The sequence below is a fragment of the Myiozetetes cayanensis genome, unplaced genomic scaffold, assembly GCF_022539395.1.
Source record: "Myiozetetes cayanensis isolate MyiCay16 unplaced genomic scaffold, myiCay2020 scf27, whole genome shotgun sequence".
NCBI classification, from domain to species: Eukaryota; Metazoa; Chordata; class Aves; order Passeriformes; family Tyrannidae; genus Myiozetetes; species Myiozetetes cayanensis.
Window position 1 is genome coordinate 854,313 of NW_026087488.1, and position 24,463 is coordinate 878,775.

A 24,463-nucleotide genomic window follows, 5' to 3' on the forward strand; every position below is an offset into this window, starting at 1 on the left:
GGCTGTCACAAACTGTCCCATCTCCGCCTGTGGGAGGGCAATCGGGGGGATTTCATGTACCCACAGGCAGCGGGTCGGGGTGGGCGTGGGGAGGTGAGACCCTCCCGGACACCCGCACAGGGACAGCGGGGTATGCGGGGGGTTGTGATTCCACGGGACACTTCAGGACACGGTGCCCGTGCGCGGGGCCGCTCGGGGCGGGCAGTGCCGGGGACTCCCGGCCCCTCAGACACCCCCCATCCCTTACAGACACCCCCGGCCCCTCAGACACCCCCGGCCCTCAGACACCCCCATTCCTCACAGAGACCCCCGGCCCCTCACAGAGACCCCAGCCCCTCAGAGAGACCCCGGCCCTCAGACACCCCCGGCCCCTCAGACACCACCGGCCCCTCAGACAGCCCCGGCCCCACAGACACCCCCGGCCCCTCACAGAGACCCCGGCCCCTCAGACACCCCGGCCCCTCACAGGGACAGCCCTGCCCCTCCCCATCAGGCCCCGCCCCCGCCGGCTCTGTCCCTCCTCTCGTCCCCTCGCGCGGCGCAGGCGCGGCGCAGGCGCGGAGGCGCTCGGGGTGCCGGGGCGCGGCGGCGGGGGCGGCGCGCGCTCCCGCTTCCGGTGAGGTGTCATGGCGGGCCCCGCGCGCTGAGGGCCCGAGCCGACCCCGCCCGCCGGAGCCGCCGCTGCGGGGCGGGAGGCGGGACATGGCGGCGCACAAGCCCGTGGAGTGGGTGCAGGCCGTGGTGAACCGCTTCGACGAGCAGGTAGCGGGGGGCGGCGGCGGGGCCGCGGGCAGGGCCGGGCGGGCCGGGGGCGGGCGGGGAGCGGCCCCGGGGCCGGGGCGGGCGGGGGCAGCGCCGCTCCTGCCTCCTCCGGCCGTGCCGGGGCCAGAGTCCCGCGGCCCCGCGCCCTTTGTGCCGGGCGGGCCGGGCGGGGCCGGCGCTGCCCCTCAGCAGCTGCCGCCGCACGGGGGGCCCGGCCCGGCGGCCCCGGGGCCGGCCCTGTGCCCGCAGGGGGGCCCGGCTCCCCCTGCCCGGCCCTGCCTGCTCTCCAGACAGCCCCGTGCCACTCGCGCCGCTGTGGCCCGGCGGGGAGGGGAGCCCGAGGAGCAGGTCCCGGGGGCTCCGGCGCTGCCGCGGCGGCTCTGCCCGTCCCCTCAGCACGGCGAGGGTCGGTGTGCGACCCCAGCCCCGTGCGGGCTCTGCCCGTCCCCTCAGCACGGCGAGGGTCGGCTGTGCGACCCCAGCCCCGTGCGGGCTCTGCCCGTCCCCTCAGCACGGCGAGGGTCGCTGTGCGACCCCAGCCCCGTGCGGGCTCTGCCGGGGGTTCCACACCGGGGCAGGGCGGTCCAGCCGGGGCTGTCGCAGTTGTTTCTCTTTGCAACAGTCAGTTCTGGTAGTCTGAGGAAAGATGCTCTGAATGGAAGGAAGAGGGTTTTGTTGGCCTTTCAGACTTTACATTTCCCTGATCCACCCGCAGGAACTGCTTACTGGGATTAGGGTTTGAGGTTTTGCATCCCGTGCGTGCCCTAAATGCAGGACCCCTGGATTCAGCACCAAGGGAGCTGCTGCCTGTCCTGCCCTCAGTGTTTGAGGGAGGAGGGGGACAAGGGCAGCTGCTGTCACTTGTGGGTTGTTTAGGTTTGGTTCTTCTGTGCAAGAGAAGACAAACTTATCCAGGGTTTCTGCCTCCCTTTGCACAGAAGGAAAACGTAACCATCTTTCCCCCCCAGTTTATAGATGTAGACAGGCTTGTCATTTGTTTGCTGAGAGCTTGAATTAATTTTAGGGAAGATGAAACACCAAGCTGAGAGGATGCTAATCTGTATTGAAAACAGGGGAAATCAGTGCTAGCCAGTCTGCTGTGGCCTGCTCTTGTTTATTGTTAGGAATGCTGCTTTAACCAAAATCTGCTTTTGTGTGTCCAGTTCTGTGGGCCCAGAATGCAGTTTGTGAATTGAGCAGTGCCTGCCCAGGGAGCAGATCCTGGGGTTGTGCCAGTGCTGCCCTGGCTCAGCTCTGAGCCCACGCCTGCTGGGGGCTCCCCTGGGGCTGCAGAGGCTGCTGCTGGTACCTGTGGGGCCAGCCCCCAGGGAGAACAGAGCACACAGAGGAAGGCTTTGGGCAGAGTCTGTGCTGGACTGCTTGTTGTATTTTTCAAAACTTGGGGTCATCAGGGGAGGCTTAGGCTGCAGGAGCACAAAGAGCCTGGAAATCAGTACGTTTCCCTGTGATTTCAGACACAGTCATGTCTTTGTAAAATAAAATGATCTCTTTTTTTCCTGTGGAAATGCTCATTTCCAGTTTTATGTGCTGTATTTTTATAGTAGTTTGTGTTTTGGGCTGAAATCACAGGGAGCTCAGCTGGGGGAGCCTGACTGCCTGAACCATTTACATCTGGACTGGTGTAAAACTATCAGTATTGATCCTGTATAAACTTGTGACAACTGAAGTGATTAAGGTGGTGGAGTCGCCGTCCCTGGAGGTGTGCAGGGAACAAGTGGCCGTGGCACTCAGTGCTCTGGGCTGGGTGACAAGGTGGGGATGGGGCAGAGGTTGGACTCGATGATCTCAGAGGTCTTTTCCAACCTCAGTGATTCTGTTATTCTGATGTGCTTCCAAGAAAGAATCCCTTCATTCTGTGGGTTATGGTTTGGGCTCCTCATTTGTAGTTCCTGAGGTAAGATGGCTTTCAGCTAAGAAAGTTTTTGTAAAAACTGAAAGTCAGTAGGAATGTTCCATTCTTCCTTTAGTTAAGTGGCATTAAATTAAATCAAATATTCCCTCCTCCTGTTGATTTTTCTCTGCAGCATTTGAAGTCTGTGCAGAATCAGAGCCCTGCCAAAGCAGTGGCTGCAGGTGCCGGTGCTGTGGGTGGGAAATCCCCAGGATAAGGGGGTGTGTGGTGAGGTGTGTCCCGTGCTGTGCTCCTGGGGATGCCCCTGTGCTGGGCACCAGGGACAGCTCTTCCCACAGCTGCTGTGATGAGGCACATTCCCACAGGACTGCTGGGCCGGGCTGGAGCGGGGCTCTGGAGCAGCTGTGATGGGATTGGGAGCCAGCCTGCAGTGTTTCTGGAGTGTGCTCTGCACAGCTGCTGCCCGAAGGGCAGGGCCCAACGCACCCCCTGTACCTGAGGGCGGGAAGGAGCTCTCAAATCATCCCGGGGATTCCATGGTCCTTCCTCGTTGAACCTGGAGTTTGTGTTCACAGCCCCAGCTTCCAGTGAACCTTCTGAAAAGGTTTGATTTGTAGAGCAACCATTATAAAAACTCTTCAGAATTCCGTGTTCTCGGGCAGGCTGGGCTGGGAGGTTCTTGTCCTGGATAATGCCTCTTTAGCAGGTGTGCTTAAGGAGGGGAGGGAGATGCCTGAGGGATTTGTGTCTGGTTCTGGCAGTGCTGGTGCTGTGGGGATTTTCTGTCACCAGTACATGTGTGTGTTCTGGTGTGCTGAAGTTCCAAGAAATTGTTTGGAAGGATGAGCCTAAGTGGATTTCGGGGCTGTTAAGGACAGCACCAGGGATTTTTCCCTGGGTGTTCCGTTGTTGCTTTCTCCAGTCGGAATCAAAGGCACAAGGCTCAGGTGCTGACACCTCAAGGTGCTTAGTGAAAATGAGGAGAGAATTTCCTTCCCTGACAGGAGTCCCCTGGGATGTGTCTCCCACCTTCCCCTCTCCAGGGGGTTGTGGTGGGGTTGGGGTGGTGGGGGCAGCGAGAGGGCTCTGTGTGCTGCCACCTCAGGGAGGTTGGATCTTGGATGCGCTGCCTGTGCCTGGGATTGGCGGGACAGTGATTTCAGCAGTGTCATTCCAGATCCTGCAGCACACAAGGGTTATCTGTCAGCCTCTGAATTCTTAATGTTCTTCCAAAGTTGTGTCTTACACAAAAAAATTGAAAAAGTAACTTTGTTTGAAGTGAGAAAGCACTTCGACTTGCTCTATAACTTTTGAAAATAAAAACATTAAATACAGATTTTTTACTAAATAGAGATGATCTAACTTTGTGCTCATTTATTACAAGTTTTAAAGCAAACTCCATGGCTCAGTGTAGCCCTCCCAAGAGCCTGAGTGTGTGTCTCATGGACACTCAGGCCTGGTAGTGGTGGTAGTGTCAAACCAGTGTCCACGGGCATTTAGCAAGAGATTGGACCTTCCTGCAGACTTGAGGATACCTGAAACAGGTGCTCATCACTTCACAGACAGGAAAACCACCCATTTCTCTTAATAATTACCATCTCTAACCAAGGGAGGGTTCCTTAATGGAACATTTTTGGGTGACAGTGCATCAGTCTCTAAACTGAGAGTGGTGTGACAGATGAGCCATCAGGTACCACAGTGTTTGCACTTCTCAACAGCTCTGCATTTTCTGGTGGCACTTACTGAAGTCTTTCAAAGCCAGATTTATAAATTGCCTCTAAAGAGTGCCCAGTAAATCTCTTTTCTCTTTTGTCCCCTCTCAAAGATTTAGACTTTGGTAGCTGGGAAGGCTGCAGATTTCATCTCTTTTGGTTGTCCATGCATGACATAAGGGCAGTTTTAGACCCACGTGCTCCTGTTTGACACCATGAGGAGCGGCCAGGCTGGATTAGGGAGGGATAGGGGCTGTGGAGCCCCCCCAGGGGGGTTGTACTGCCCTTGCTCCCTATTTCAGAGTGAAAAGAGCTGGAGCAGTGACTGTCCCTTTGCTCACCTGGGCTGAGCTCAGGGTTTGAAGCCCCAGTTATATTTAAGCTCTGTGCTTTAATTTCTGTTTCTAATTCAAATAGCTCTACAGGAAACTATTTGTCAGTATTTCTTTTTTCTAAAATAAAATCAAAGGCAATGAAAGTAAAATTTCATCTCCCCCCCCCCCTTGAATGTTTAGATTACTAGGTATTTGTAGAGGACTGAAGTAGTTTCTCTTTGGTCACTCAGCACTGGCACTGCCTTCTGTGAGGGGAAATAAAATGCTTCAGCGTCAGAGTGCACAAAGGAAATGGCTGAGAAATAAAAACCCCAAAATAACAGTGCTAATATTTCCTTTTTATATAGTTTCCTATTTTAAAAGATAGTATAAAAAGCAGTGTTACTTCTAGATGACCTTGTTGTAGTGGCTGTTGTGGCAGGAAGCTCCAGAAGTGTGTAATGTGATGTTTCTTTGGCATGGGAGCACACAGAACTAGATCTATGACACAATTTCTTTGAGAGGCTCTTCTGAAGTGTTTTAGCACTCAGTGGTATTGAGCTTTGCTGCTGCTGTCAGCACAGAGACTTGAAAATTCAAATAAAAAGTACTAGTAATGGTGAAATTTCAAATTAAATATATCTGTCATCCACCAATGACTTCCAAAAACATACTGTAAAATAACATCTGACAGTGAAAACAAAGCTTGAGTCATAAATGGTGTTTATTCTGCTTTTCCGGGGTTAAGATGAGCACATGGAAGCGCCTTGTGCTGCTGTAAATCAGCGCTGGGAAGGCTCTGGGATCACAGATCTCAGGGGGAATTACCTGGATTGCCCTGTGGAACTTGATGCTGTAGGGGGGTGTGCAGGTGAGGGTGTCAGACCTTCTCCTGGAGGAACGTCCCTCAGGGTGTTCCTGGGGAGCCCTGTGGGTGTCCAGAGCCCCCTTCCTCAGGGACCTGCCAGTGCTCCATGGGCTTTGGGCTCCTCTGACCTGCCACTTGCCTCTGTCTGAATGAACAGTCCCTCTCTCAGGAGGGCCAGCCACTCTCCACAGTGACCCTAGGCCCTGGTGCCAAAAGAGTTCAGCTTAAACCCAACCAAAGCTCAGCTTGTACAGGGAGGAATCCCCCCTGAGCATCAGCGTGGTGGAGACTCATTTCCCAGCTGGCTGTTGAGCAGAAGTGTTCCAGGTTGGGGTTCTTTGATTCATCTTGCATTTTAAACATGAGCATTTCAACTTTTCCCATCGAAGCCAGGGATGTCAGGTGGCTGTAGAGGTGTTGGGGACTGCTGGTGGGGAGGGTGCCCTCCCCAGAGCCCCCAACCTGGGAGGTGGCTCTTTAAGCACTTTGCAGATGTAAAACTGATTGTAATTCCTTGGAGTCCTTCTTTTACAACCTCTGTTAAGTTTTCTCTCTCTGATAATCTTCCCAATGCACAAATGCTACGTGGTGGCATTTCCATTGAGCTATTGGTGTCTTTCAGAGTACAGGTTTAGCCACAGTTGCAGTCAAAATTTGTTAAAACTTGTAGTAGCAATTGAAGTTCCTGTGAACAGGCACTCGCAGGGTCACACGTTAAAAGGCACACACGCTGCTGCCTTGGTGCTTTGAGCACCCTCAGTCCTCAGGGGATGTTCTTGAAGAGCAGCCTCTCCCACGTTCTGGTGGCATTTGAGTGGGCAGGGGCAGTGGGTGGGTGCCTGGGAAGTGACTTGTTTGTGACCCCTGAAGAATTTGGGTGCAGCAGGAGAAGAAGTGCCCAGTGTTCACACAGCGAGAGGAACATTTCGGGCTTGTGCCGTTGCCCTGAATCTTCTCCTGCCTGGAAAAGGTCTGGGTTGTACCCCTGGGTGCTGGGCAGGGAGCGCAGGGCTCGCAGTGCTTCAAGTGTGTGGGAAGCTGAGATGCATCTGCTGGCAGTGTTTGGGGGGGACCCCTAAGTTACCCACGGCCTTGGGGGCTGCAGGGTCAGTGCCTCGTGGCCAGCTGTGTCCTGTGCCAGAGCAGGGGGCACACGTGGAGCCACTGCTGCTGCCTTCCAGCCTGCTCTGGGAGCTCCTGGGATTTGGCCTCCCCTCAGGGCCCAACATGCTTTTTTTTTTTTTCCTTACATGTATTAGCCTTGGAGATTTTTGGTCTCTAATGAGCTAATTTTTGAAATAAACAATCATTTCCTAGAATTCTGTCTTACATTTTTCTGTTCTTTTTGATTGCTTTGACATTCAGTTTGTAGAAAATTTATCTCAAAATAGAGGTTTAGTTTCATTTCAGAGAAAGGAAAGGGTGAACTTCAGCATTTTGTTTTGTAGATTACTAATGGAAAGATGAATGTAGAGAAAATGAAATAACGTGTTTGCAGTTGTCTCTTGTAGAATGTTTTTCAAGGTTGTTTCTGGTGCATCAAAAGTTTTTAACCCATCTTTAAAGCTCTGAAAAAGCTTATAACAGTTTTCTCTTGTAGCTTCCAATCAAGGTTTGCCAGCAGAATACCCACACCAAAGTCAGTACTGAGCACAACAAGGAATGTCTCATCAACATTTCCAAGTACAAGTTTTCCCTGGTCATCAGTGGTCTCACTACTATCTTAAAAAATGTTAATAACATGGTAAGTTTTCTAATTTTGCATTGTTTGGTGATTTTTTTCAAGTGGTTGCTCTTTATTTGTGTTGTACAATCTGCAGACAATTACTTGAAATTTAGTCAAATTGTTGCTTGCTTGTGCACTCAGTTTCTTGTGTTCTGAAGTTCACCAGCAGCACCTCTTGGAGCCACGGAAAGGCAGTGGGAGTGGGGCAGAGAAATCCAGAGGCAGGTGGTGGTTGAGGGGAACCCTGTGTTGGCTGTGGCTCTGCAGCCAGGCAGGTGTGAGGTTTGAGCTGGGGGGCACAGAAGGTCCCTGACACCACCCTGGGGCTCTGAGCAGTGCTGGGACACGAGGGGGGCCGTGCTGGGACACCAGGGGGGCCGTGCTGGGACACCAGGGGGGCCGTGCTGGGACACCAGGGGGCCGTGCTGCCTGGGGAGGGGTTTGGGATTTGCCTTGGAAGGTGCTTCAGGTGTGCAGGGAAGCACTGCAAGGAGTGTCTGAGGGGCAGGAGAGCAGCAGGGCAAAGGAGCTGCTGAGAAGGATCCAGCTGGATGTTTTGTTTTTCCAATGGAAAGCCTGGGTTTGGATTTGTCACGAGAAAAGTTTATGGTGAAATACATAATTGGAAAGGAGTCCCAGGAATTGATACCAAAACAGGTTCTGAGAAGGTGTCACCTGCATTTCTGAGCAGCTGCTGGGCCTGGTGGAGGTGAGGGGCTGCCTCCAGTCTTACCTTGCAAGGACTGTTTGTTCCTTATTACATTTAGCATGGCAGGCTGGACATTTCTTTAGTGATAAGGTTTCAATTCCTGTTTTAATCTGATTATTGCTACCTTTATTTCTAAACTCACAACCAGAGCAGTAATGGAGCCATAGCTTACTTGGCCACTTTGCTACTTTACTTTAGTGCACTGCAAGTCAAAGTTCTGTGTCTCAGATGAATCCATATCCTTTCTACTTCTAGAGAATATTTGGAGAAACTGCTGAAAAGAATTTATATCTATCTCAGCTGATTATCTTGGATACACTGGAAAAATGTCTGGCAGGGGTGAGTAGGCTTGCATAAGCAATTGCTAAGTTGGAATCAAATGGGTTGGAGAGTACAAGTCAAATGCTTTTGTATCTGTTGTTACTGGTACTAAAGTTAAAACTGATCAGATCTGTAGCCAAGTAGGATTAATGCCATTTAAAAAATAATAGAGCTTCCTATAAACATGTGTAGTTGATATAATTGATACATTAAAGATTTGGAGGGTGCTTCTTTTTGCCTAAAATTAGTGACGCTTTTTCAGCTAAATACATTCAAGTAAACTTTTGATATTGCCCGTTCCACTACTCAACAAATTTGTAGAGTTATAAATAATGTTTTTTTGTTTAATAACTTGATAAAACGAATTGCAGACAACTGGGCAACTCTACTCAGTCGTGTATGAACTGGAGTACGGGGAGACACAAGCCCAAACCAAGGATTAGAGGTGGTTATGAAGCTTCACTAGATTCTTGTAGTGTTTGAATGTTCATCGTGTATCCTGCTCAGTATTTTCTGAACAGATACATCAAAACATTTTCATCCCACCATTGAAACAGGAAAATTAACGGGGTAGTAAATCATGTTCAAAGTAGCAGATAATTCAGGACAAGTATTTCGGTTTCGTGCTGCTGAGTTCACTGCAGACAGCGCTGAGTTTTCTTTACATTTCTTGAAACTTTCATTTGTTGAAATAATTTTCCGTGTACTTTTCTATGCAGCAGAACCTTTGCTGCCACTGCTGTGCAGATGACTTTTGCAGGTGTTTCCTAGATGACAGGAGCTGGCCTTGCCCAAGGCTGAGGTCTGCAGGCAGAGCACTTTGCTGCTCCCTCTGGGCTGAGAGCGGTGCTGGCTGGACACTGGCTGTGCTGAGCTGGGGCTGCACAGCCAGGCTGCTCTGGGAGCAGGACTTGCAGGGCTTTGTTGCTCTGACAAGAAAGGGATTTGTTTTTTAAAGCTGAATTCCTGGATGTATGTCCTGGAATCAACTGAACTCTTTACTGTTTCCCTGCAACAGTTTTTGAAGGTTCTTTCTGTGTAAGGTAACGACCTTACTATGGTTAGATCTGTGAAGTGACACATCTTACAGTTCTAAACCATATGAATAGTTGTGGATTCTTCTAAAATCACAAAAGATCCAGATAAATACATTTTCCAGAATAATTTCCAGCTGTGGTGAACACCTCTTTTGGCACTTTTTATCTTTGATGCAGTGAGTCAGAGAAACCCGTTTTAACTGTAGAAGTTAATTATTTTAAAATATTTCTTCTGTTTGTATTGTTTGTAACATGAGTGGTTTTCCTGATAGTTGATGATATTTAAACAGCCTGAATTTGTGCTGAATATTTCTTGCTTTGTCAGTTCAAATGAGGGCAGTTTGAGGCAGAGTATGTTAAATAAGAGTGAGCCAAAGCTCTGTACAAAGCGTGTTGTGTTCTCTGGTATCTTCAGATGTATTTCTTGCTTAATGTTTCATCAAATTCTCATGGCAACAGGACTCAGGTCAACTAAGTGGGAGTCTCTGAAACTTCCCAATTCCCTATGGAAAATTCATTGGTAGAATTTTAGAAAACTTTAATGCTGACCCTTCTGTTAAAACTTGCTCTTAGTAGAGCAAAGTTTCACTTTGAATTCCTTTGTAAATAGTTTCCTTATGTCTCACTGTGCACACTGGCAAAAATGAGATTTTTCTTTTGCGGGGAAGTTAAGCCATTTTTGACTCATATAGAGAACCCCCTGGCAAGAACCAGGGAGAAGCACCTCTTTTTTGGTTCATTTTTCGGTATAAAATACTTGATGTCAAAATGCAGTGACCGAGGTCTCACCCAGCAGAGGTGTGAGGGTGGGTCTCTGCCCTTTGGCCTTCATGCTCTGCCGATCCTTGACATGGAGCAGCTTTCAGGGTGCCTTCATCAGAACAACGCCTGTGTTCCTGCAAACAGTGGGATGTTTTGCTTGATGCTCGGTGATGCTGATCGGCCTCATGTCCTGCCTGTTTTGGAGACTGAGTGGGGAGTGTGGGGTGGTTTGGGTGTGATGGCTGAGGCTGAGAGGGAGAGCAGCCGTTCTGTGCAGCCCCTGTGCCTTGGGCAGCGGAGCCTGGGGTGGATCGGAAGGGCAGGTCCAGGCCCTGGGCCTGCTCGTGGCAGATGCTGCAGTTTTCAGCCTCCAAACCAGAATTCAGTAAAGCAGTTGTTTATTTTTAGCAACCCAAGGACACCATGCGGCTGGACGAGACCATGCTGGTGAAGCAGCTGCTGCCCGAGATCTGCCACTTCATCCACACGTACCGCGAGGGGAACCAGCACGCGGCCGAGCTGCGCAGCTCCGCCTCGGGGGTGCTCTTCTCCCTCAGCTGCAACAACTTCAACGCCGTCTTCAGCCGCATCTCCACCAGGTACGGGCCGAGAGCACCTCCTGCGCTCTGCCTGCGCCTTCCTGCCCACACCTAAATGCTGTTCAACCAGGTCCTCCTGGGGGGCTCCCTCAGCCTTTCCCCTGAGCTCCAGGTTACACACGGCCTGTTCCGTGCCCTCCTGGGTTACTGCTGGCAGCTTTCCCGTGCGCTGCGTTCATTGCTTTTTTAATCTGCTTTCAAAAACACGAGTGAAAGTAATGCTGAGTAAGTTGAGTAAGTTCTTCTGGGTGCAAGGTGTCTTGGAAATAAAAGGATGCTGAAGCTAATGGGTTGTATCCCTCTACTTACAGAATTAGAATGAAAACTGGAGATTGTCCACAGCTCTGCTGGAGCCCCCAGGCTGTTTTCCTGTATAATTTTCCCAGCTGGGAGGCTTTTATGTTAAATCTGTCTTATGCCTGAAGGGGACAAACAGCTGGGCTGTTTGTTAGTTGTGGGAAAAGACCCATTTGTCTTCTGACTGACTTGAGTTTCACAGCACATTTACTGTAAAAATAACTGGGTTTTCTGCTTTTCTAAGTGAGAAGGGAGACAAGCACAACATTTCCATCTATTCTTTGCTGGTTTTGCCCTGTTCCAGATCCTTCTGATGCTTCAGCATTTGTCAGTCCACTAGAGTGGTGTTAAGCTTTTTATTCCTGAAATACTTTGAAGTTTCTTGAAAGGTGCTTGAAGCAGCTTAGCTCTTGTCACACAGTATAACAGCTGAGATCATGCTGTACTAGAAGTGGAGCTTGGGCAGCCTTATGTGGTCACATAGCAGCGAGTGAGCCAAATTAATTGAAATGAAGATTTATATTTACCTTATATATTTATCTATTCCTTTGGAAAATATTTGCATTTTAGAAATCACTTTAAAATGATTGAGTAATTTTAGTTCTGAAGTATTTTCAAAGTTTTTACAGAGCCTTTAATATCTTTTACTTCAAGATAGACTTGGCAGCTAGCATGAAGGATGTGGTTTTACTCAATAGGTTGATTGTGTTTTGTTGCTTATGGAAATGGAAACAATTTCTTTTGCTCCCTTTATAGAAAGTGTTTTTCAGTTAAAATATTTTGAGTCTTTGAATCTAGTCCATGGATCTGTATGTATTTGTAGCATGGTTTGTTCCCAAGCTCCAAAGCCCTCCTTACATCCCTTTGAGCCAGAGCAGAGTGCTTTCCCTAAGCTGTTTTCCCCTTCAGATGCTAGCACAGCAATAGTTAAGTGTTTGACCAGCTCTCTGGTCTCCACAGGGGTCACTCCACCAGTCAGCACTGCTGATCTCTGACCTGGGTTTCCTGTTTAGGAATATTTCTGGGCCGTGCACAGCAGCTGGGGGCGTTTTGGCATAGAAAGCACAGCAATGGGGACCTTCCCATTCCCAGTGAGGGCTGTTAAGTTCCCTGGTGTTGAAGAAATGAAGAACAGCTTTTGTGTCTAGTCCTAGAAATCACATCTGCAGCTTGGAAGCAGCCCTGGTGTCTGAGTTTGGGGGAACATATGCTGTAGCTGTTAGTGGCCTGGTGTCTGTGAGGTGTTGAGTAAATTATCTGATACACAAGTGTGAAAAGGTGCCATTGTGTTTAAACTGGTGTGATTAAACTTCATCCTGTTTGTTCAGGCCACAGAACTGTGGGCCAAGAATGGTTGCATCTCAGTCCAGGGATACCAAGTACCATCAGTCTCTGCTTTACTCTGAGAACTTGGCTGGGGCAGGACTTGCTGCTAAGGAGCAGTAGCCTAAAGGTGTCATGATGCCATTAATCCAGTGTTTAGTTGAAAAGATGACCAGGTAACTGCTACAGTAGGGTGGGTAGCAGAAGGATTTAGGCAAATCTTGGGCACAAACACCAGAAGGTATCGGCATTTTGTGAGACTCACCACTGGTATTTCTGGCTCCATTTTCGGTATGAGGCTGTAATAAGACTATAATATTAACTCTTGATCATGCAAGATCCATCTTTTATTTCTAAACCTGGAAAAGTTTATCTGAGGAGATAGTAATTTGAGGAGATCATAGAATACTCCCTGCTATTGAAGTGTATAGAATCCTAGGTGTGTTCTTACCCGTCTGGTCCATGATATGATGGATTTACTTTGCTCTGCTTGTTTTTAGATTGCAGGAACTGACTGTTTGCTCAGAAGATAACGCTGATGTTCACGATATTGAACTTTTACAGTACATCAGTGTGGATTGTTCCAAACTCAAGCGACTCTTACAGGGTATGATTGGAGCCTCTGTTTTGAAATACTTCTATTTCAGTCTGGTTAGTCAGAGATGACAGTGCAAATGGTATATCTCTTATTGCCCCTGTTTTACTGCAAACAGTCATATACTTACCAAAATATTTTAAAATGGTTAAGTAGCATAAAAACATTGGTTTGAAAACTGCTTTGCACTTCAAATGTCTTTTATAACCTGTGTTGCTTTTTAGATCCAAGTTTCTGTTCTAAGTGCAGAAATGTTCTGTCTTTACAGAGACTGTATTCAAGTTTAAAGCCCTTAAGAAAGTAGCTCAGTTAGCTGTTATCAACAGTCTGGAAAAGGTAAGGGTTTCAATGCTTCTGTTTCACTGCTTATTTGCAGACTTCCTCGAGTTTAGGAATAGTTGCAGTTCAATCATTTATTGTAAAATATAAGTGGTTGCCTCCCTTTGGTGCGAATATGTTTTGTAAGAAATTTTGTGTGGTTAGGATTAAGAATAAAATCTCACTTGATTTAAATACATAATTCAGAAAAACTGTTTGGAAGCTCTGGAATGTTAAGGTGTTTTGCATTATCTGCAGGCATTTTGGAACTGGGTGGAAAACTATCCTGATGAATTCACAAAGCTGTACCAAACACCCCAGACCGACATGGCTGGTAAGGCATAACACATGGCAGTGTTCAGAGGCTGGTCTCTCAGACATCCCCAAAATGCATTCACTTGCATTCTGTGCCCTCTTTGCTCCTTGTGCAGCCTACAGATAAACAAACTTCTGTTACCTTTGTCAGAGCAGGTAAGGTTATGTTGCTTCTTTCCTCATTCCCCTGTTAGAGATTAATATTGTGCTTCCCAGCACAAAGAAAGAAACCCCAAAAGATGAAGACTCTTTGAATGTATATTTTTCATCTTGATACAGGATGCAAACTTAGAGAACATCACCTTTATTTTGTTTCTAGTGACAAAGAAAGGAAAATTTATATTTTCAGATAAACCATGTCTTTAACTGGGTTGAGACCATTCCCAGTAGTATGCCAGTAATGTGCAAAACAGAACCTTTCTTCTGTGTAGTTGGAACTACCCCTCTGCTCTTTTATACCTGTTCTTCATCTCTGTAATTAAAACTGGTATTGAACTTGGGCTATGTTTTCTGCAGATTGTGCTGAGAAGTTGTTTGACTTGGTGGATGGCTTTGCTGAAAGCACAAAGCGTAAAGCAGCAGTGTGGCCACTGCAGATCATCCTGCTGGTCCTGTGTCCAGAGATAATCCAAGATATAGCAAAGGACGTGGTAGAGGAGACCAAAATGAACAAGGTAAGACAGGTGTCTGAATGCTGCCTCTGGTTTCTGGAGGATGATTGCTTTTGCTGATTCTGTATTTCAAGTGTATTTAATTTTGTCTTTCCTGCCTAAACATGAGCCAGCAGTGTGCCCAGTGTCTGGTTATAACTGTTCCTGGTTTGAATTCTGCAGAAGCTGTTCCTGGACAACCTCAGGAAGGCCCTTGCAGGCCACAGTGGGAGCAGGCAGCTGACTGAAAGTGCTGCTATTGCTTGTGTTAAACTGTGCAAAGCATCTACCTACATCAACTGGGAAGATAATTCTGTCATTTTCCTGCTGGTGCAGTCCATGGTACTAGATCTTAAGGTAAAAATGTCTGTTTCCTAATTGCAATGAGAAATTTTAGTGAAATAAACTTTGAATTTCTCTTTAATTGATTACCAGTGTTTATCACTGGAAAGTTTTATATTGAAAGTAGACAGGAATAATCATGGTATCTGATTTACATGTTTGCATTTTTCTGAAATAAATAGAACCTGCTGTTTAACCCAAGCAAGCCTTTCTCAAGAGGCAATCAGAATGCAGATGTAGACCTGATGATTGACTGCTTGGTTTCCTGCTTCCGCATAAATCCTCACAACAACCAGCACTTTAAGGTGAGAACAGCACTTACTGGTAAGGAATGCTCTGCATGCCATTGACGACCTGTCAGTTATAAAAGCTGTGCTAGCAGCAGCTGGAAGCTCATAAATGAGTTCAGCTGTATAAATATCCCTTCGTAATCAATCCCTGCGTGTTATTATAAAACTTTTCTCAGCTGATTAGGCCTCCCTTGTTCAGATTTGACAGCTTTGTCAATTTAATAAAAAGGCTTCAAGATGTTATTCAATGTGATAAGAAAGATGGCAAAGACAAAGACATTCCTAAGTGGCTTTTATGTATTTTTATTGTAGATCTGCTTGGCACAGAATTCCCCATCAACATTTCATTATGTGCTGGTAAATTCGCTCCACCGAATTATCACAAATGTAAGTTGATCACAAATGGCAGTATTTCATCAGCCAGGGGATCTGGGGCTTCTATTCAGATCAGTATCTGCTTAGTAAATGCAGTTTGGGTCATAGACCAGATCTTGTTGCTCGTGTCCGTGCAGCAGGCGTTGCTTGCTAATCAGGAAGAGCGTGCAAATCTGTTTGTGCTTCCCACCAGTGGATTCCCAGTGTGAGAGCCCAGATTCCGGTATAACATCTGTAGCATTCCAGTACAGAGATGTGCTGTATGTCTCTCTGATGTAGGATGACAAATGAGTCTCATGATCTGTGGTTTTATGATAAATGTTGATACCTGAAAACCACTCTCAGGACACGCACAGTTGTTCCACCTTCTGCTGCCTGTGGTCTGTTGACCTGAGGTAGAGCTGGCCTCGTGGTTTTCTTCAGGGATTTAAGTAGTGAGAAATGGGGGTAAGTGCTGAGAGGTGAAAATATTTTGGAAGGTTGTGCAGTTTTTCATCTACCACACCCTTCTGCACTTCTGGTTTCAGTTTGTTCAGGTAGAAGAGTGATGTAGTGAGCAGCCAAGTTGGAATTAGCACTTCTGTTGCAACTCATTTGTCTGTTGTGTTTATGATGAGAATGCAGCCATCTGGGTAGTGCTGTGTGGAGCAGGTGTGAAGGGCAGTCCATGCAAGGTGTGGAGGTGCAGAGCAGGCGTGGGTGGGTGCTGCAGCAGCAGTGTAACCACCCCTGGCTGTCCCCCTGCAGTCGGCGCTGGACTGGTGGCCCCGGATCGACGCGGTCTATTGCCACTCGGTGGAGCTGCGCAGCATGTTCAGCGAGACCCTGCACAAGGCCATCCAGGGCTGCGGGGCCCACCCCGCCATCCGCATGACCCCGGTAAGGCTGCTGGGGCTGCCGCAGCACAGCCCTCCTTGTCCTGCCTCCAGCACGGCCCGGCTCTCCCGGTCACTTTGTTAGGCTGCAAACCAGAGGGGGGAAGAACACTGGCACTCACAAAGCAGCACAGAGCCACACGTGCTCTGTGACCCTGCAGGGCACTGACTGTTTCTGGTTCGATGTTTCTCCAGTTTCCTGCTACTTGGCAATGTAGAAGTATTTCTTCTGTCTTCTGTGGCTCACTGTCCATTTTAAGCTTTCTGGCTGTGAGAATAGCAGAGTAACACATCTATTCTTGCTTAATCTGAAAAACAAAAGCCTTCTGTACGTAAAGATAATTGTTGAAAACTGCGACGCTTTTACCACGATTGGCACTAGTTAGGTCTTCATTTGTCTTGCTTTCTGTTGAGCAAGTTGACGGTTTGGTCTTGGTGACAGCAAGAAAGTAAAAGATTTTTCAAACATTATGAAATAAAGTCAATATTCTTGGCTGTCTTGGAAAAAGTCTTGAGTAAACTGAGATTGGTAGTTCATCCAAATTCTTTTAGTAAGTCCACACGCAGCTGCGTTGCCACATTCTTCTTCCGAACGTTCCATGAGGACACTTCTGTTGTCGCAGGCGATCTTGGTGGCTTGGTTTAGAAGGCCTGAAATGAGACACGAAAACATTCCTGTTGGGCTTCTCACATGAGAGCAAATGACCAAAACGCTTTTGGTTGAAAGCTACACCGTGTTTAACTTGCTTTTCACCTGTATGTATTCATGTGTTGGAGAATGGTTGCCCTGACAATACCCCTTTTCTGACTGGTGGTGCTTTGTCTTCTGCTCCTCACTGTCCCTCTGGCTGGCTGCTGTCCCGCCGCGCTCAGACGCCCGCCAGCCCCTGCTTTGCATGGCCCTGGGCCTCTGCTGCCGTAAGTATGACCCGAACTGCTGCAGAACAGCCCTGGCTGGCGCTGCCTTTCCGTGCAGTTACCAGAGCAGCGCGGGGCGGAGGGGCCTGCGCCGCCAGCAGAGCTCCCTCCCGAGCAAGGCCGTGCTCTCCCTGCCGTCCCTCCCCAGCACCGAGCTCTTCTGGAATCTCCCTGCTCCTACAACAGCTTTCCAATCTCCAGCCTGAGCTTCTTCGTGGTGAACTCCTCCGCACTCGTCCTTGTTCGGTGCTGTCTGTCAGAGTCCAGACACTGTCTGCACCCCGGGGTGTTTGCAGAGGCACCGATGACCCTGTCTCTGGTTATTGATAGTCTTTAGTTTGGATTGTGTCAAGTCAATAAATTGCTTCACAGAAACGAACTGGCTTTTGCCACGTGCCTTATCTGAGAAATCCCTGACTGTAGCAAGTGGGGGTTTAGCACAGAACCAGTTACCTCTACCACTGTGCCATCAATTTCTTGATTAGATGCTTGATGTGGTAGATTTTATTCCATATATTTGCACAATGACTAAGCAGTGAATAGGTTTCTTGTAGAATTTAATTATGCAATGTGGTACCTTGTCAGGTACCCTGAAGATGATTTCAGGCTAGGCTTTCCTTTTGTCTTGTGTTGAATATCCACGACAGCAGGTTTTTTGTCCAAGTGACTGTCTTGTAACTCCTGTGGTAGCTGGAAGCAAAAATACTGATTTAGTCCCTGCTGACAGAAGGTTAAAATTGTTGAAAGTATAAATTACAAAAACTTACTGAGTGATGAAAATCCTCTGTCTTTGAACATACTGGGGACTTGTCCTCCAGTTCACAGGAGAGGGACAGGTACAGAGTAGTTAACTGGTTTTTCAGGTGAAGGCAGATTATTTTTCTTATTTAAGCAGTGGCCTGTGTGCCTTTTAAAACAGAAAAGTTCATTTTCCAGAGGTTGTTGAGGTGAACACACAGTTGTCCAGGCTGGGACCTGAAACAGTTCTTAAGAGAATTTTAAAGGTTCAGTGAAGTGATTGCCTGTGGGAGAGGGGGATTTTGAGGTAGAAGGCTGTGCAACTATACTTGAATTTTGTATACTTTTAAACTTTGTCTTGAGTCATAGATTATAAAAGCAATACATTTCATAAGGTGTTTAATTGTAATTGTTGTGTTTGACTACCTTCCTGACAAGGGCTGTGATTTTTTTTCCTTCCATCAGAGTCTTACATTTAAGGAGAAAATGACAAGCCTTAAATTTAAAGAAAAACCTACTGATTTGGAAACCAGAAGCTACAAGTTCCTGCTGTTGTCCCTGGTAAAACTGATCCATGCAGATCCAAAGCTTTTGCTGTGTGTAAGTATATCCCACTGTCACACTGGTCATTTGTAGTGGAGTTTGTTTTTGAAGCTGCTAAATGAGTAAAGATTAAAAACATACACCTGGCGTCTAGGACACGTCCTTCTCATCCCTGTCTCTGGTTATGATGCTCCTGTGCTTTTAAAGGAAAAACACAGAACAAAAAATAAACTGTAATAGATTTTATAGAATGAGAGCAACACAATGAGAAGGAGCATGAAGTTCTGTGACTCTGAAGGGAAAGATGGGGAAGGAGAGGGGAATAGAAGAAAATTAACATAAGAGAGTTGGAAATTAGTCATCATTTCAATGAGTAGAAAGACATACTGTCTTAGATCTTCCATTTTCTCAGGTCTGTCGTTGTTTAATGTAAAAATATTTCAGTTCTGTCAAAGACACGACATGCAAGGGGTATCCATGGATTAAAAATAAAATGACAGACTCTCCTAAAGATCCCGACATCCACCTGGTTCAACCAGAGGAGTGCTGCTGTAGCAGTCAGTCATGTGGGCAGGCATTGAAAAGTTTTCCAGCTTAAATTTGCTTCCCTTGTTGCTGTCCAGAATCCCAGGAAGCAGGGCCCTGAGACGCAGGGGAGCACGGCAGAGCTGATCACAGGCCTTGTCCAGCTGGTGCCACAGTCCAGCATGCCAGACATAGCCCAGGAGGCCATGGAGGTGAGCGCTGGGGAGGCACTGGGATGTGCACAGCTGACATTGGTAATGTGAAAGCCCAAACCTGTCCTTTAAAAACATTGGGTCTGTGTGCCTGGGATGGCTTTGTATGGAAATACAAGGGAAAACCTCTGGGTTTGGAGTATGAATGTGGGATAAAGACTCTAAAATGAAAGACTTCTGACGTGGCCTAACAATGAACTCTTGTTCTTCTGTATAGTCCTTCTGTAATGCTTTTTACATCCTATGTTTAGGACAGTGTAGTGAGTACGTGCCTGCACCTGTTTCTCTGCCTGTGCTCGTGCACTTTGTAAATTGCTGTCTTTAAGCAAGACTCTTTGGTTTGACTTTAGGCCTTGCTGGTTCTGCACCAGTTGGACAGCATTGACTTGTGGAATCCTGATGCTCCTATAGAAACATTCTGGGAAATCAGGTATGTAAATTAACTTTTATAAATGAGAGAAATAGCTGTTATGATTTGTCTTCTCCTTTTAAACAGCTGTGAGTATTTTGGGAAAGCTTTACCACAACAGCAGGAATCTGCAGTCAGAATTGTCATGTGTATTCACGGGGAAGTTGTATCTTCCTTACGCTATACAAATTTAATAAAAATATAACAAACGTTTCACTGGCTCCCTTAATGACACTCTTCAGCAGATGTTAAGGTGTAGAAATGATTATTAGTTTGAAAAGTTAGAGATTTTCCCCCTCATTCAAATGATTGCTACTTTTTAAATTCTGTTTCATCATTTTGGGACTAAGGGGAGGTTAATGCTGAGCAATTCCAGAAGTGTGGATTTGCTGATCTTGACCCTGAAGCCCTCACCTAAAGAAGGTGATAGCTTGGCCTGACCTGTAGTCTCCATCGGTCTTTCCTGTATATTTATGAAGAAATTTAATTCATTAAAATTGTCTTGCCTTTATAAGTGCACGGCACCTGTTATGGTTGATTTCTTGGAGGATATTAAGGGAAGTGAAGTTCCAAAAAAGTCAAGATTACTCAAAATGCTAAACCAAAAAATAGGACTCTGTCAACTCGGAATTCTAAGAATTGCATGAGCTAAATAGTAACAACAGTAGTATTTGGTGCTTTACTGTGAATTAGTGCTGATGTTTGGTGGAGAAGGAGGGAACAGCAGTGTAGGAGGAAGCCTGGGCTGAGCCCCGCTCGGCAGGCAGGAACTGACACCCAGGGCTGTAATTTGTAGGAGTAGCAATGAGTTTGTGCTCTGTTCGGGCTGGGGGAGAAACCCATTACAATTGACACTAATTTGGACCCTTTGGCAGTTTTAACAGAGAGTGTGAGGCCTGAATGGATATGAAGAAGGAACATCCCTAGATGTGTTCCTTCCAGAGCAGAGTTGAGACGTTGTCAGAGCAGTGTAGGTAACCTTGTACTGCCGCTGTCTGTGCTGTATCTGTCCGGGGAGAGCTGGAGACTGCGACCCACAGCGAGCGGGCTGGGACAGGACCCGCTCGCGTCACGGCCTCAGGGAGCTGACCAGCCGGGCGTGGGGAGGGCCCAGGGGAGCTTGGCATTCCAGGGGCACACTGATCTCTCTGTTGAACATTCTCAGAGCCAGTGTTAGTCCTGCAGAGGGTGTTCGTGCTAACTGCCTATCTCCATGTGAAGCGTAGTGTAGCACCTGCACCGTCGGCCGTCCCGGATCGTGAGGCTAACGCTGAACTTCGTTTTGTGCAGCTCACAAATGCTTTTTTATATCTGCAAGAAGCTCACGAGCCATCAGATGCTGAGCAGCACGGAAATCCTCAAGTGGCTGCGAGAGATTCTCATCTGTAGGAATAAATTTCTTCTAAAAAACAAAGTAAGTGAATGTTGCCATCTCTGTTAGGATCATCAACACACGTTGTTCTCTGCTTTGTCACTCCCTTTATTTACCACGTTATTCTTATGATTGGAAGAAATTCAGTAGCTACACCTACACTTTCTGTTCTCTGATTTCCTCTTTGCTTTGTGAGGCACCTCAGTTAGAAGAGTTAACCACAGTTAGGTTTGGGATTTTTATTTTCTTTTTTACTTTAGCTATATATAGGTTGTTTTACTTGCCTGGGAAATGTATGTTTTACAGAAAGCTATACCTTATGCCTTAATGCAAAGGGAACCAGTGCCCAAGGTGAGAGAAAGGGAAAGTAGTTAGGGTGAAATATAGACCTACATGGATGAAATCAGTTTCCTTTTGGATCTCAGGTTCCTCTGAGTCTCAGAATTCTGATTTGCTTCTTTCTGGTAATCTTAAAATATCAAATAGTGTATTTCTTAAGGGAAATACCATCCTAAGATACCATTAATGTGGGTAACTTTATAAAGCCCTGAGAGCAGCAGTGGGAAAAGTACTGTGTAAATGCTGAGGATCTTTTCACCTTCATCAAATCTATCCTTTTGGTGTGTTTTAAATAAACTGTTTTTCTTCCCTCTCTTCATAGCAGTCAGATAGGAGTTCCTGCCACTTCCTCTTCCTTTATGATGTCTCTGGAAGTGGAACCAGCCAAATTTCTCTTGACCACGAAGAAATGATACGCTGTGCACCAGGAGCTACCCTCAGGAAAGGGAAAGGGAATTCTTCCATGGTAAGTAATACATGATGATAATTAATTTTAACACATGGGAAAAAAACCCTATGTGCAAGTAGGAATTAAATTACTTTGAGAGTAATTTAAAAAAATTTAATTATTTCTGAGGAGGAGAAGACGTCTGTATCCTAAGTAATGTATGTATTTCATATGCTGGTTAATAATGATGTTTCAGCCTTTACAAAGTCACACCTTTTTCAGTTAAGATGTTGGTGATATGTTCTTAGGAGTGCACACAGCATCCCTTGTGGCAGCACATCAGAGCTCTGCTCCTGTTTAGGATTGCTTATTCTTACTGACATAGCAGTTTTAGACCCAGTTTGGCCAAGGGTGAAGTTTAATCCAAGTGCCGTATGAATCAGCAGCATTCCCAAACGGGCAATTCTGTGTTTCCCAAGGAAAGCACGGCGGGATGCAGCGGAACCCCCATCTGCCGCCAAGCCCAGACCAAACTGGAAGTGGCCTTGTACATGTTTCTGTGGAGCCCAGACATCGAGGCAGTGCTGGTGGCCATGTCCTGCTTCCGCCACCTCTGCGAGGAGGCCGACATCAGGTGTGGAGTGGATGAAGTCTCGGTCCATAATTTTCTGCCAAACTACAACACTTTCATGGAGTTTGCATCTGTTAGCAACATGATGTCGACAGGTAAGGAGCATGAATCAGTTAAACACCTTTCTTCCTGGATAATAAGACTGTTCTTTCTGTTTGAGTTCTTCGAACAGGTTGAGATTCTTGAGATGCTCTGTCTTTTCCTGAAATATCTCAATTTCTAGAGTAGCTAGAAAGTGTAAAGAATTTGGGTGACTGAGTTCATGAGGATTTTACAGTGTAACAAGAATCTGCCTTTTCTAAAATCTTAAAAGGGATGTGTTCCTCTTAGTTCAATAATTGCTTTCAAAGATCACAAATTTGATGGAGGTGGGTTTTCAAAAAGCTGTTCTGTGCCCTTGGCAGGGAGAGCAGCTCTTCAGAAGAGAGTGATGGCGTTACTGAGGCGCATCGAGCACCCAACTGCAGGCAACACAGAGGTAAACTTCCTTCTCAGCTCATACACTCCTTGCATGCATATTCCACAAGTAGTTTTGTAATTAAATCTTGATATATCTTCTTTCAGGCCTGGGAGGATACACATGCAAAATGGGAACAAGCTACAAAACTAATCCTTAATTATCCAAAGACCAAAATGGAAGATGGGCAGGTGACTATGAACTTTTCCATAGGTTCAACCTGTAGAAATGCAAAGTAACTCTTTAAGCTTATATATTTTAAGGAATATGAATTTTAATCTAGAAAATTAGTTTTGTAGGCAGACTGAAACTCCATGAAAGTATTGCAGAAAATTAATGGTAATCAGTTGTCTGCTTTGTTTGCTAAGAGACCAAGAAGTAATTTGACTTAAATTGCTCTGGAGGAGAATGAAGCTGAGCTTAAAAATTAAAAATAAATTGAAACAAAGATTAGGGAAAACTGTGGAATACTGCTAGAGAAACTCTGAAATCCCTTTCACTGGAAGTTTTTAGACAAGCCAGTGGCTACCATGATTTAAGTGTGCTTTATCCTGGTGGCAGAGCAAGGGATTGACTGGCAGGGCCCTCCAGTCCTCTCCAGCCTTGCTTCTGAACCTCCCTGGAAACAGTCTCTAGAGGTTTCTGTTCCCACTGTCACAAAAAGGTGAATTTTTGGGGCTGGAGTTGTGAATGGCAGGATGTGTTAGAGAGCAGTTCTGGTGTGTGCCCGTGTGTTTGGGGGTGAGGTGTGAGCGTCAGCCGCTCTGCTGCAGGTCACCGAGAGCCTGCACAAGACGATCGTGAAGCGGCGCATGTCTCACGTCAGCGGGGGCGGCTCCATCGACCTGTCGGACACGGACTCGCTGCAGGAGTGGATCAACATGACGGGCTTCCTGTGTGCCCTGGGGGGGGTGTGCCTGCAGCACCGCAGCAACGCGGGGCTGGCCACCTACAGCCCCCCCATGGGCCCCGTCAGCGAGCGCAAGGGCTCCATGATCTCCATGGTGTCCACCGAGGGCAGCGTGGAGACGCCCGTCAGCAAGTTCATCGACCGGCTCCTCACACTCATGGTCTGCAACCACGAGAAGGTGGGGCTGCAGATCCGCACCAACATCAAAGACCTGGTGGGCTTGGAGCTCAGCCCAGCGCTCTATCCGATGCTCTTTAACAAGCTGAAGAATACCATCAGCAAGTTCTTTGACTCCCAAGGACAGGTAGAGTGGCGATGTATTATTCACATTTCTGTCAGTTGTGTCTTTCACCTCAGGGAGTGAGACGGGTCCCTGTTTGTGTTCTGTGCAAACCCCCTGTGAGCAGTGTGATCATCACAAACATGTTAATGAGCATCATGTGTGTGAGTCCAGGCTGTATTTGACATCAAACTGTTGAAAACATCCTTGACTTCTCAGTGAACTCTTGGGTACAGAATCTGTGAGAAGCTTTGCAGAATCCGTATGGCTGCAGTGTTGATATATCAATCTGGAATGTATTGGAGTTCTTTTGGCTTGGTGATAACTAGAGAAGTGCTTGTCCATGAGATTTTTGAAATGCTCCAGTATATTATACCCTCTTTTTGGTTTTGTGTATAAAGAATTAAGACCAGGAATTTTCTTCCTGTAGGTTTTGTTAACTGACACCAACACACAATTTGTAGAGCAGACCATTGCTATAATGAAGAATTTGCTTGACAATCACACAGAAGGGAGCTCAGAACATCTTGGACAAGCGAGTATTGAGACAATGATGCTAAATCTGGTTAGGTAAGGAATCCTCTTGACCTTCCTATACACAGTAATTATGTTTAAGGAGTGAGTTAGAGTCTTCTAGTTTGTATCTTTTCTTCTTGCATCCATGGAGAAGCAGCAGCT

At 46.9% G+C, this 24,463-nt stretch overlaps 1 protein-coding gene across 18 annotated transcripts in view; it reads left to right on the plus strand.

Annotated features, from left to right (window-relative positions):
- Positions 1-595: 595 nt before the first annotated feature.
- The window catches only part of NF1 (neurofibromin 1), a 79,984-nt gene continuing 56,116 nt past the window's right edge, over positions 596-24,463 (plus strand). For 17 of the 18 annotated variants that reach the window (XR_007629715.1, XR_007629716.1, XR_007629721.1 and 14 more), the window contains exons 1-22: positions 596-762; positions 7,130-7,273; positions 8,220-8,303; positions 10,493-10,683; positions 12,804-12,910; positions 13,167-13,234; positions 13,475-13,550; positions 14,048-14,205; positions 14,365-14,538; positions 14,706-14,828; positions 15,126-15,200; positions 15,936-16,067; positions 18,185-18,319; positions 18,886-18,999; positions 19,350-19,429; positions 20,699-20,822; positions 21,442-21,585; positions 21,987-22,233; positions 22,543-22,616; positions 22,703-22,786; positions 23,369-23,809; positions 24,216-24,355. Coding sequence is in view for 4 of the 18 variants with exons in the window: in XM_050321541.1 (XP_050177498.1) it covers positions 703-762; positions 7,130-7,273; positions 8,220-8,303; positions 10,493-10,683; positions 12,804-12,910; positions 13,167-13,234; positions 13,475-13,550; positions 14,048-14,205; positions 14,365-14,538; positions 14,706-14,828; positions 15,126-15,200; positions 15,936-16,067; positions 18,185-18,319; positions 18,886-18,999; positions 19,350-19,429; positions 20,699-20,822; positions 21,442-21,585; positions 21,987-22,233; positions 22,543-22,616; positions 22,703-22,786; positions 23,369-23,809; positions 24,216-24,355 (2,975 nt within the window). In the remaining 14 variants the exon portion in view is untranslated. The remainder of the gene's footprint in view (positions 763-7,129; positions 7,274-8,219; positions 8,304-10,492; positions 10,684-12,803; positions 12,911-13,166; positions 13,235-13,474; positions 13,551-14,047; positions 14,206-14,364; positions 14,539-14,705; positions 14,829-15,125; positions 15,201-15,935; positions 16,068-18,184; positions 18,320-18,885; positions 19,000-19,349; positions 19,430-20,698; positions 20,823-21,441; positions 21,586-21,986; positions 22,234-22,542; positions 22,617-22,702; positions 22,787-23,368; positions 23,810-24,215; positions 24,356-24,463) is intronic. The other variant, XM_050321542.1, reaches the window with a different exon arrangement.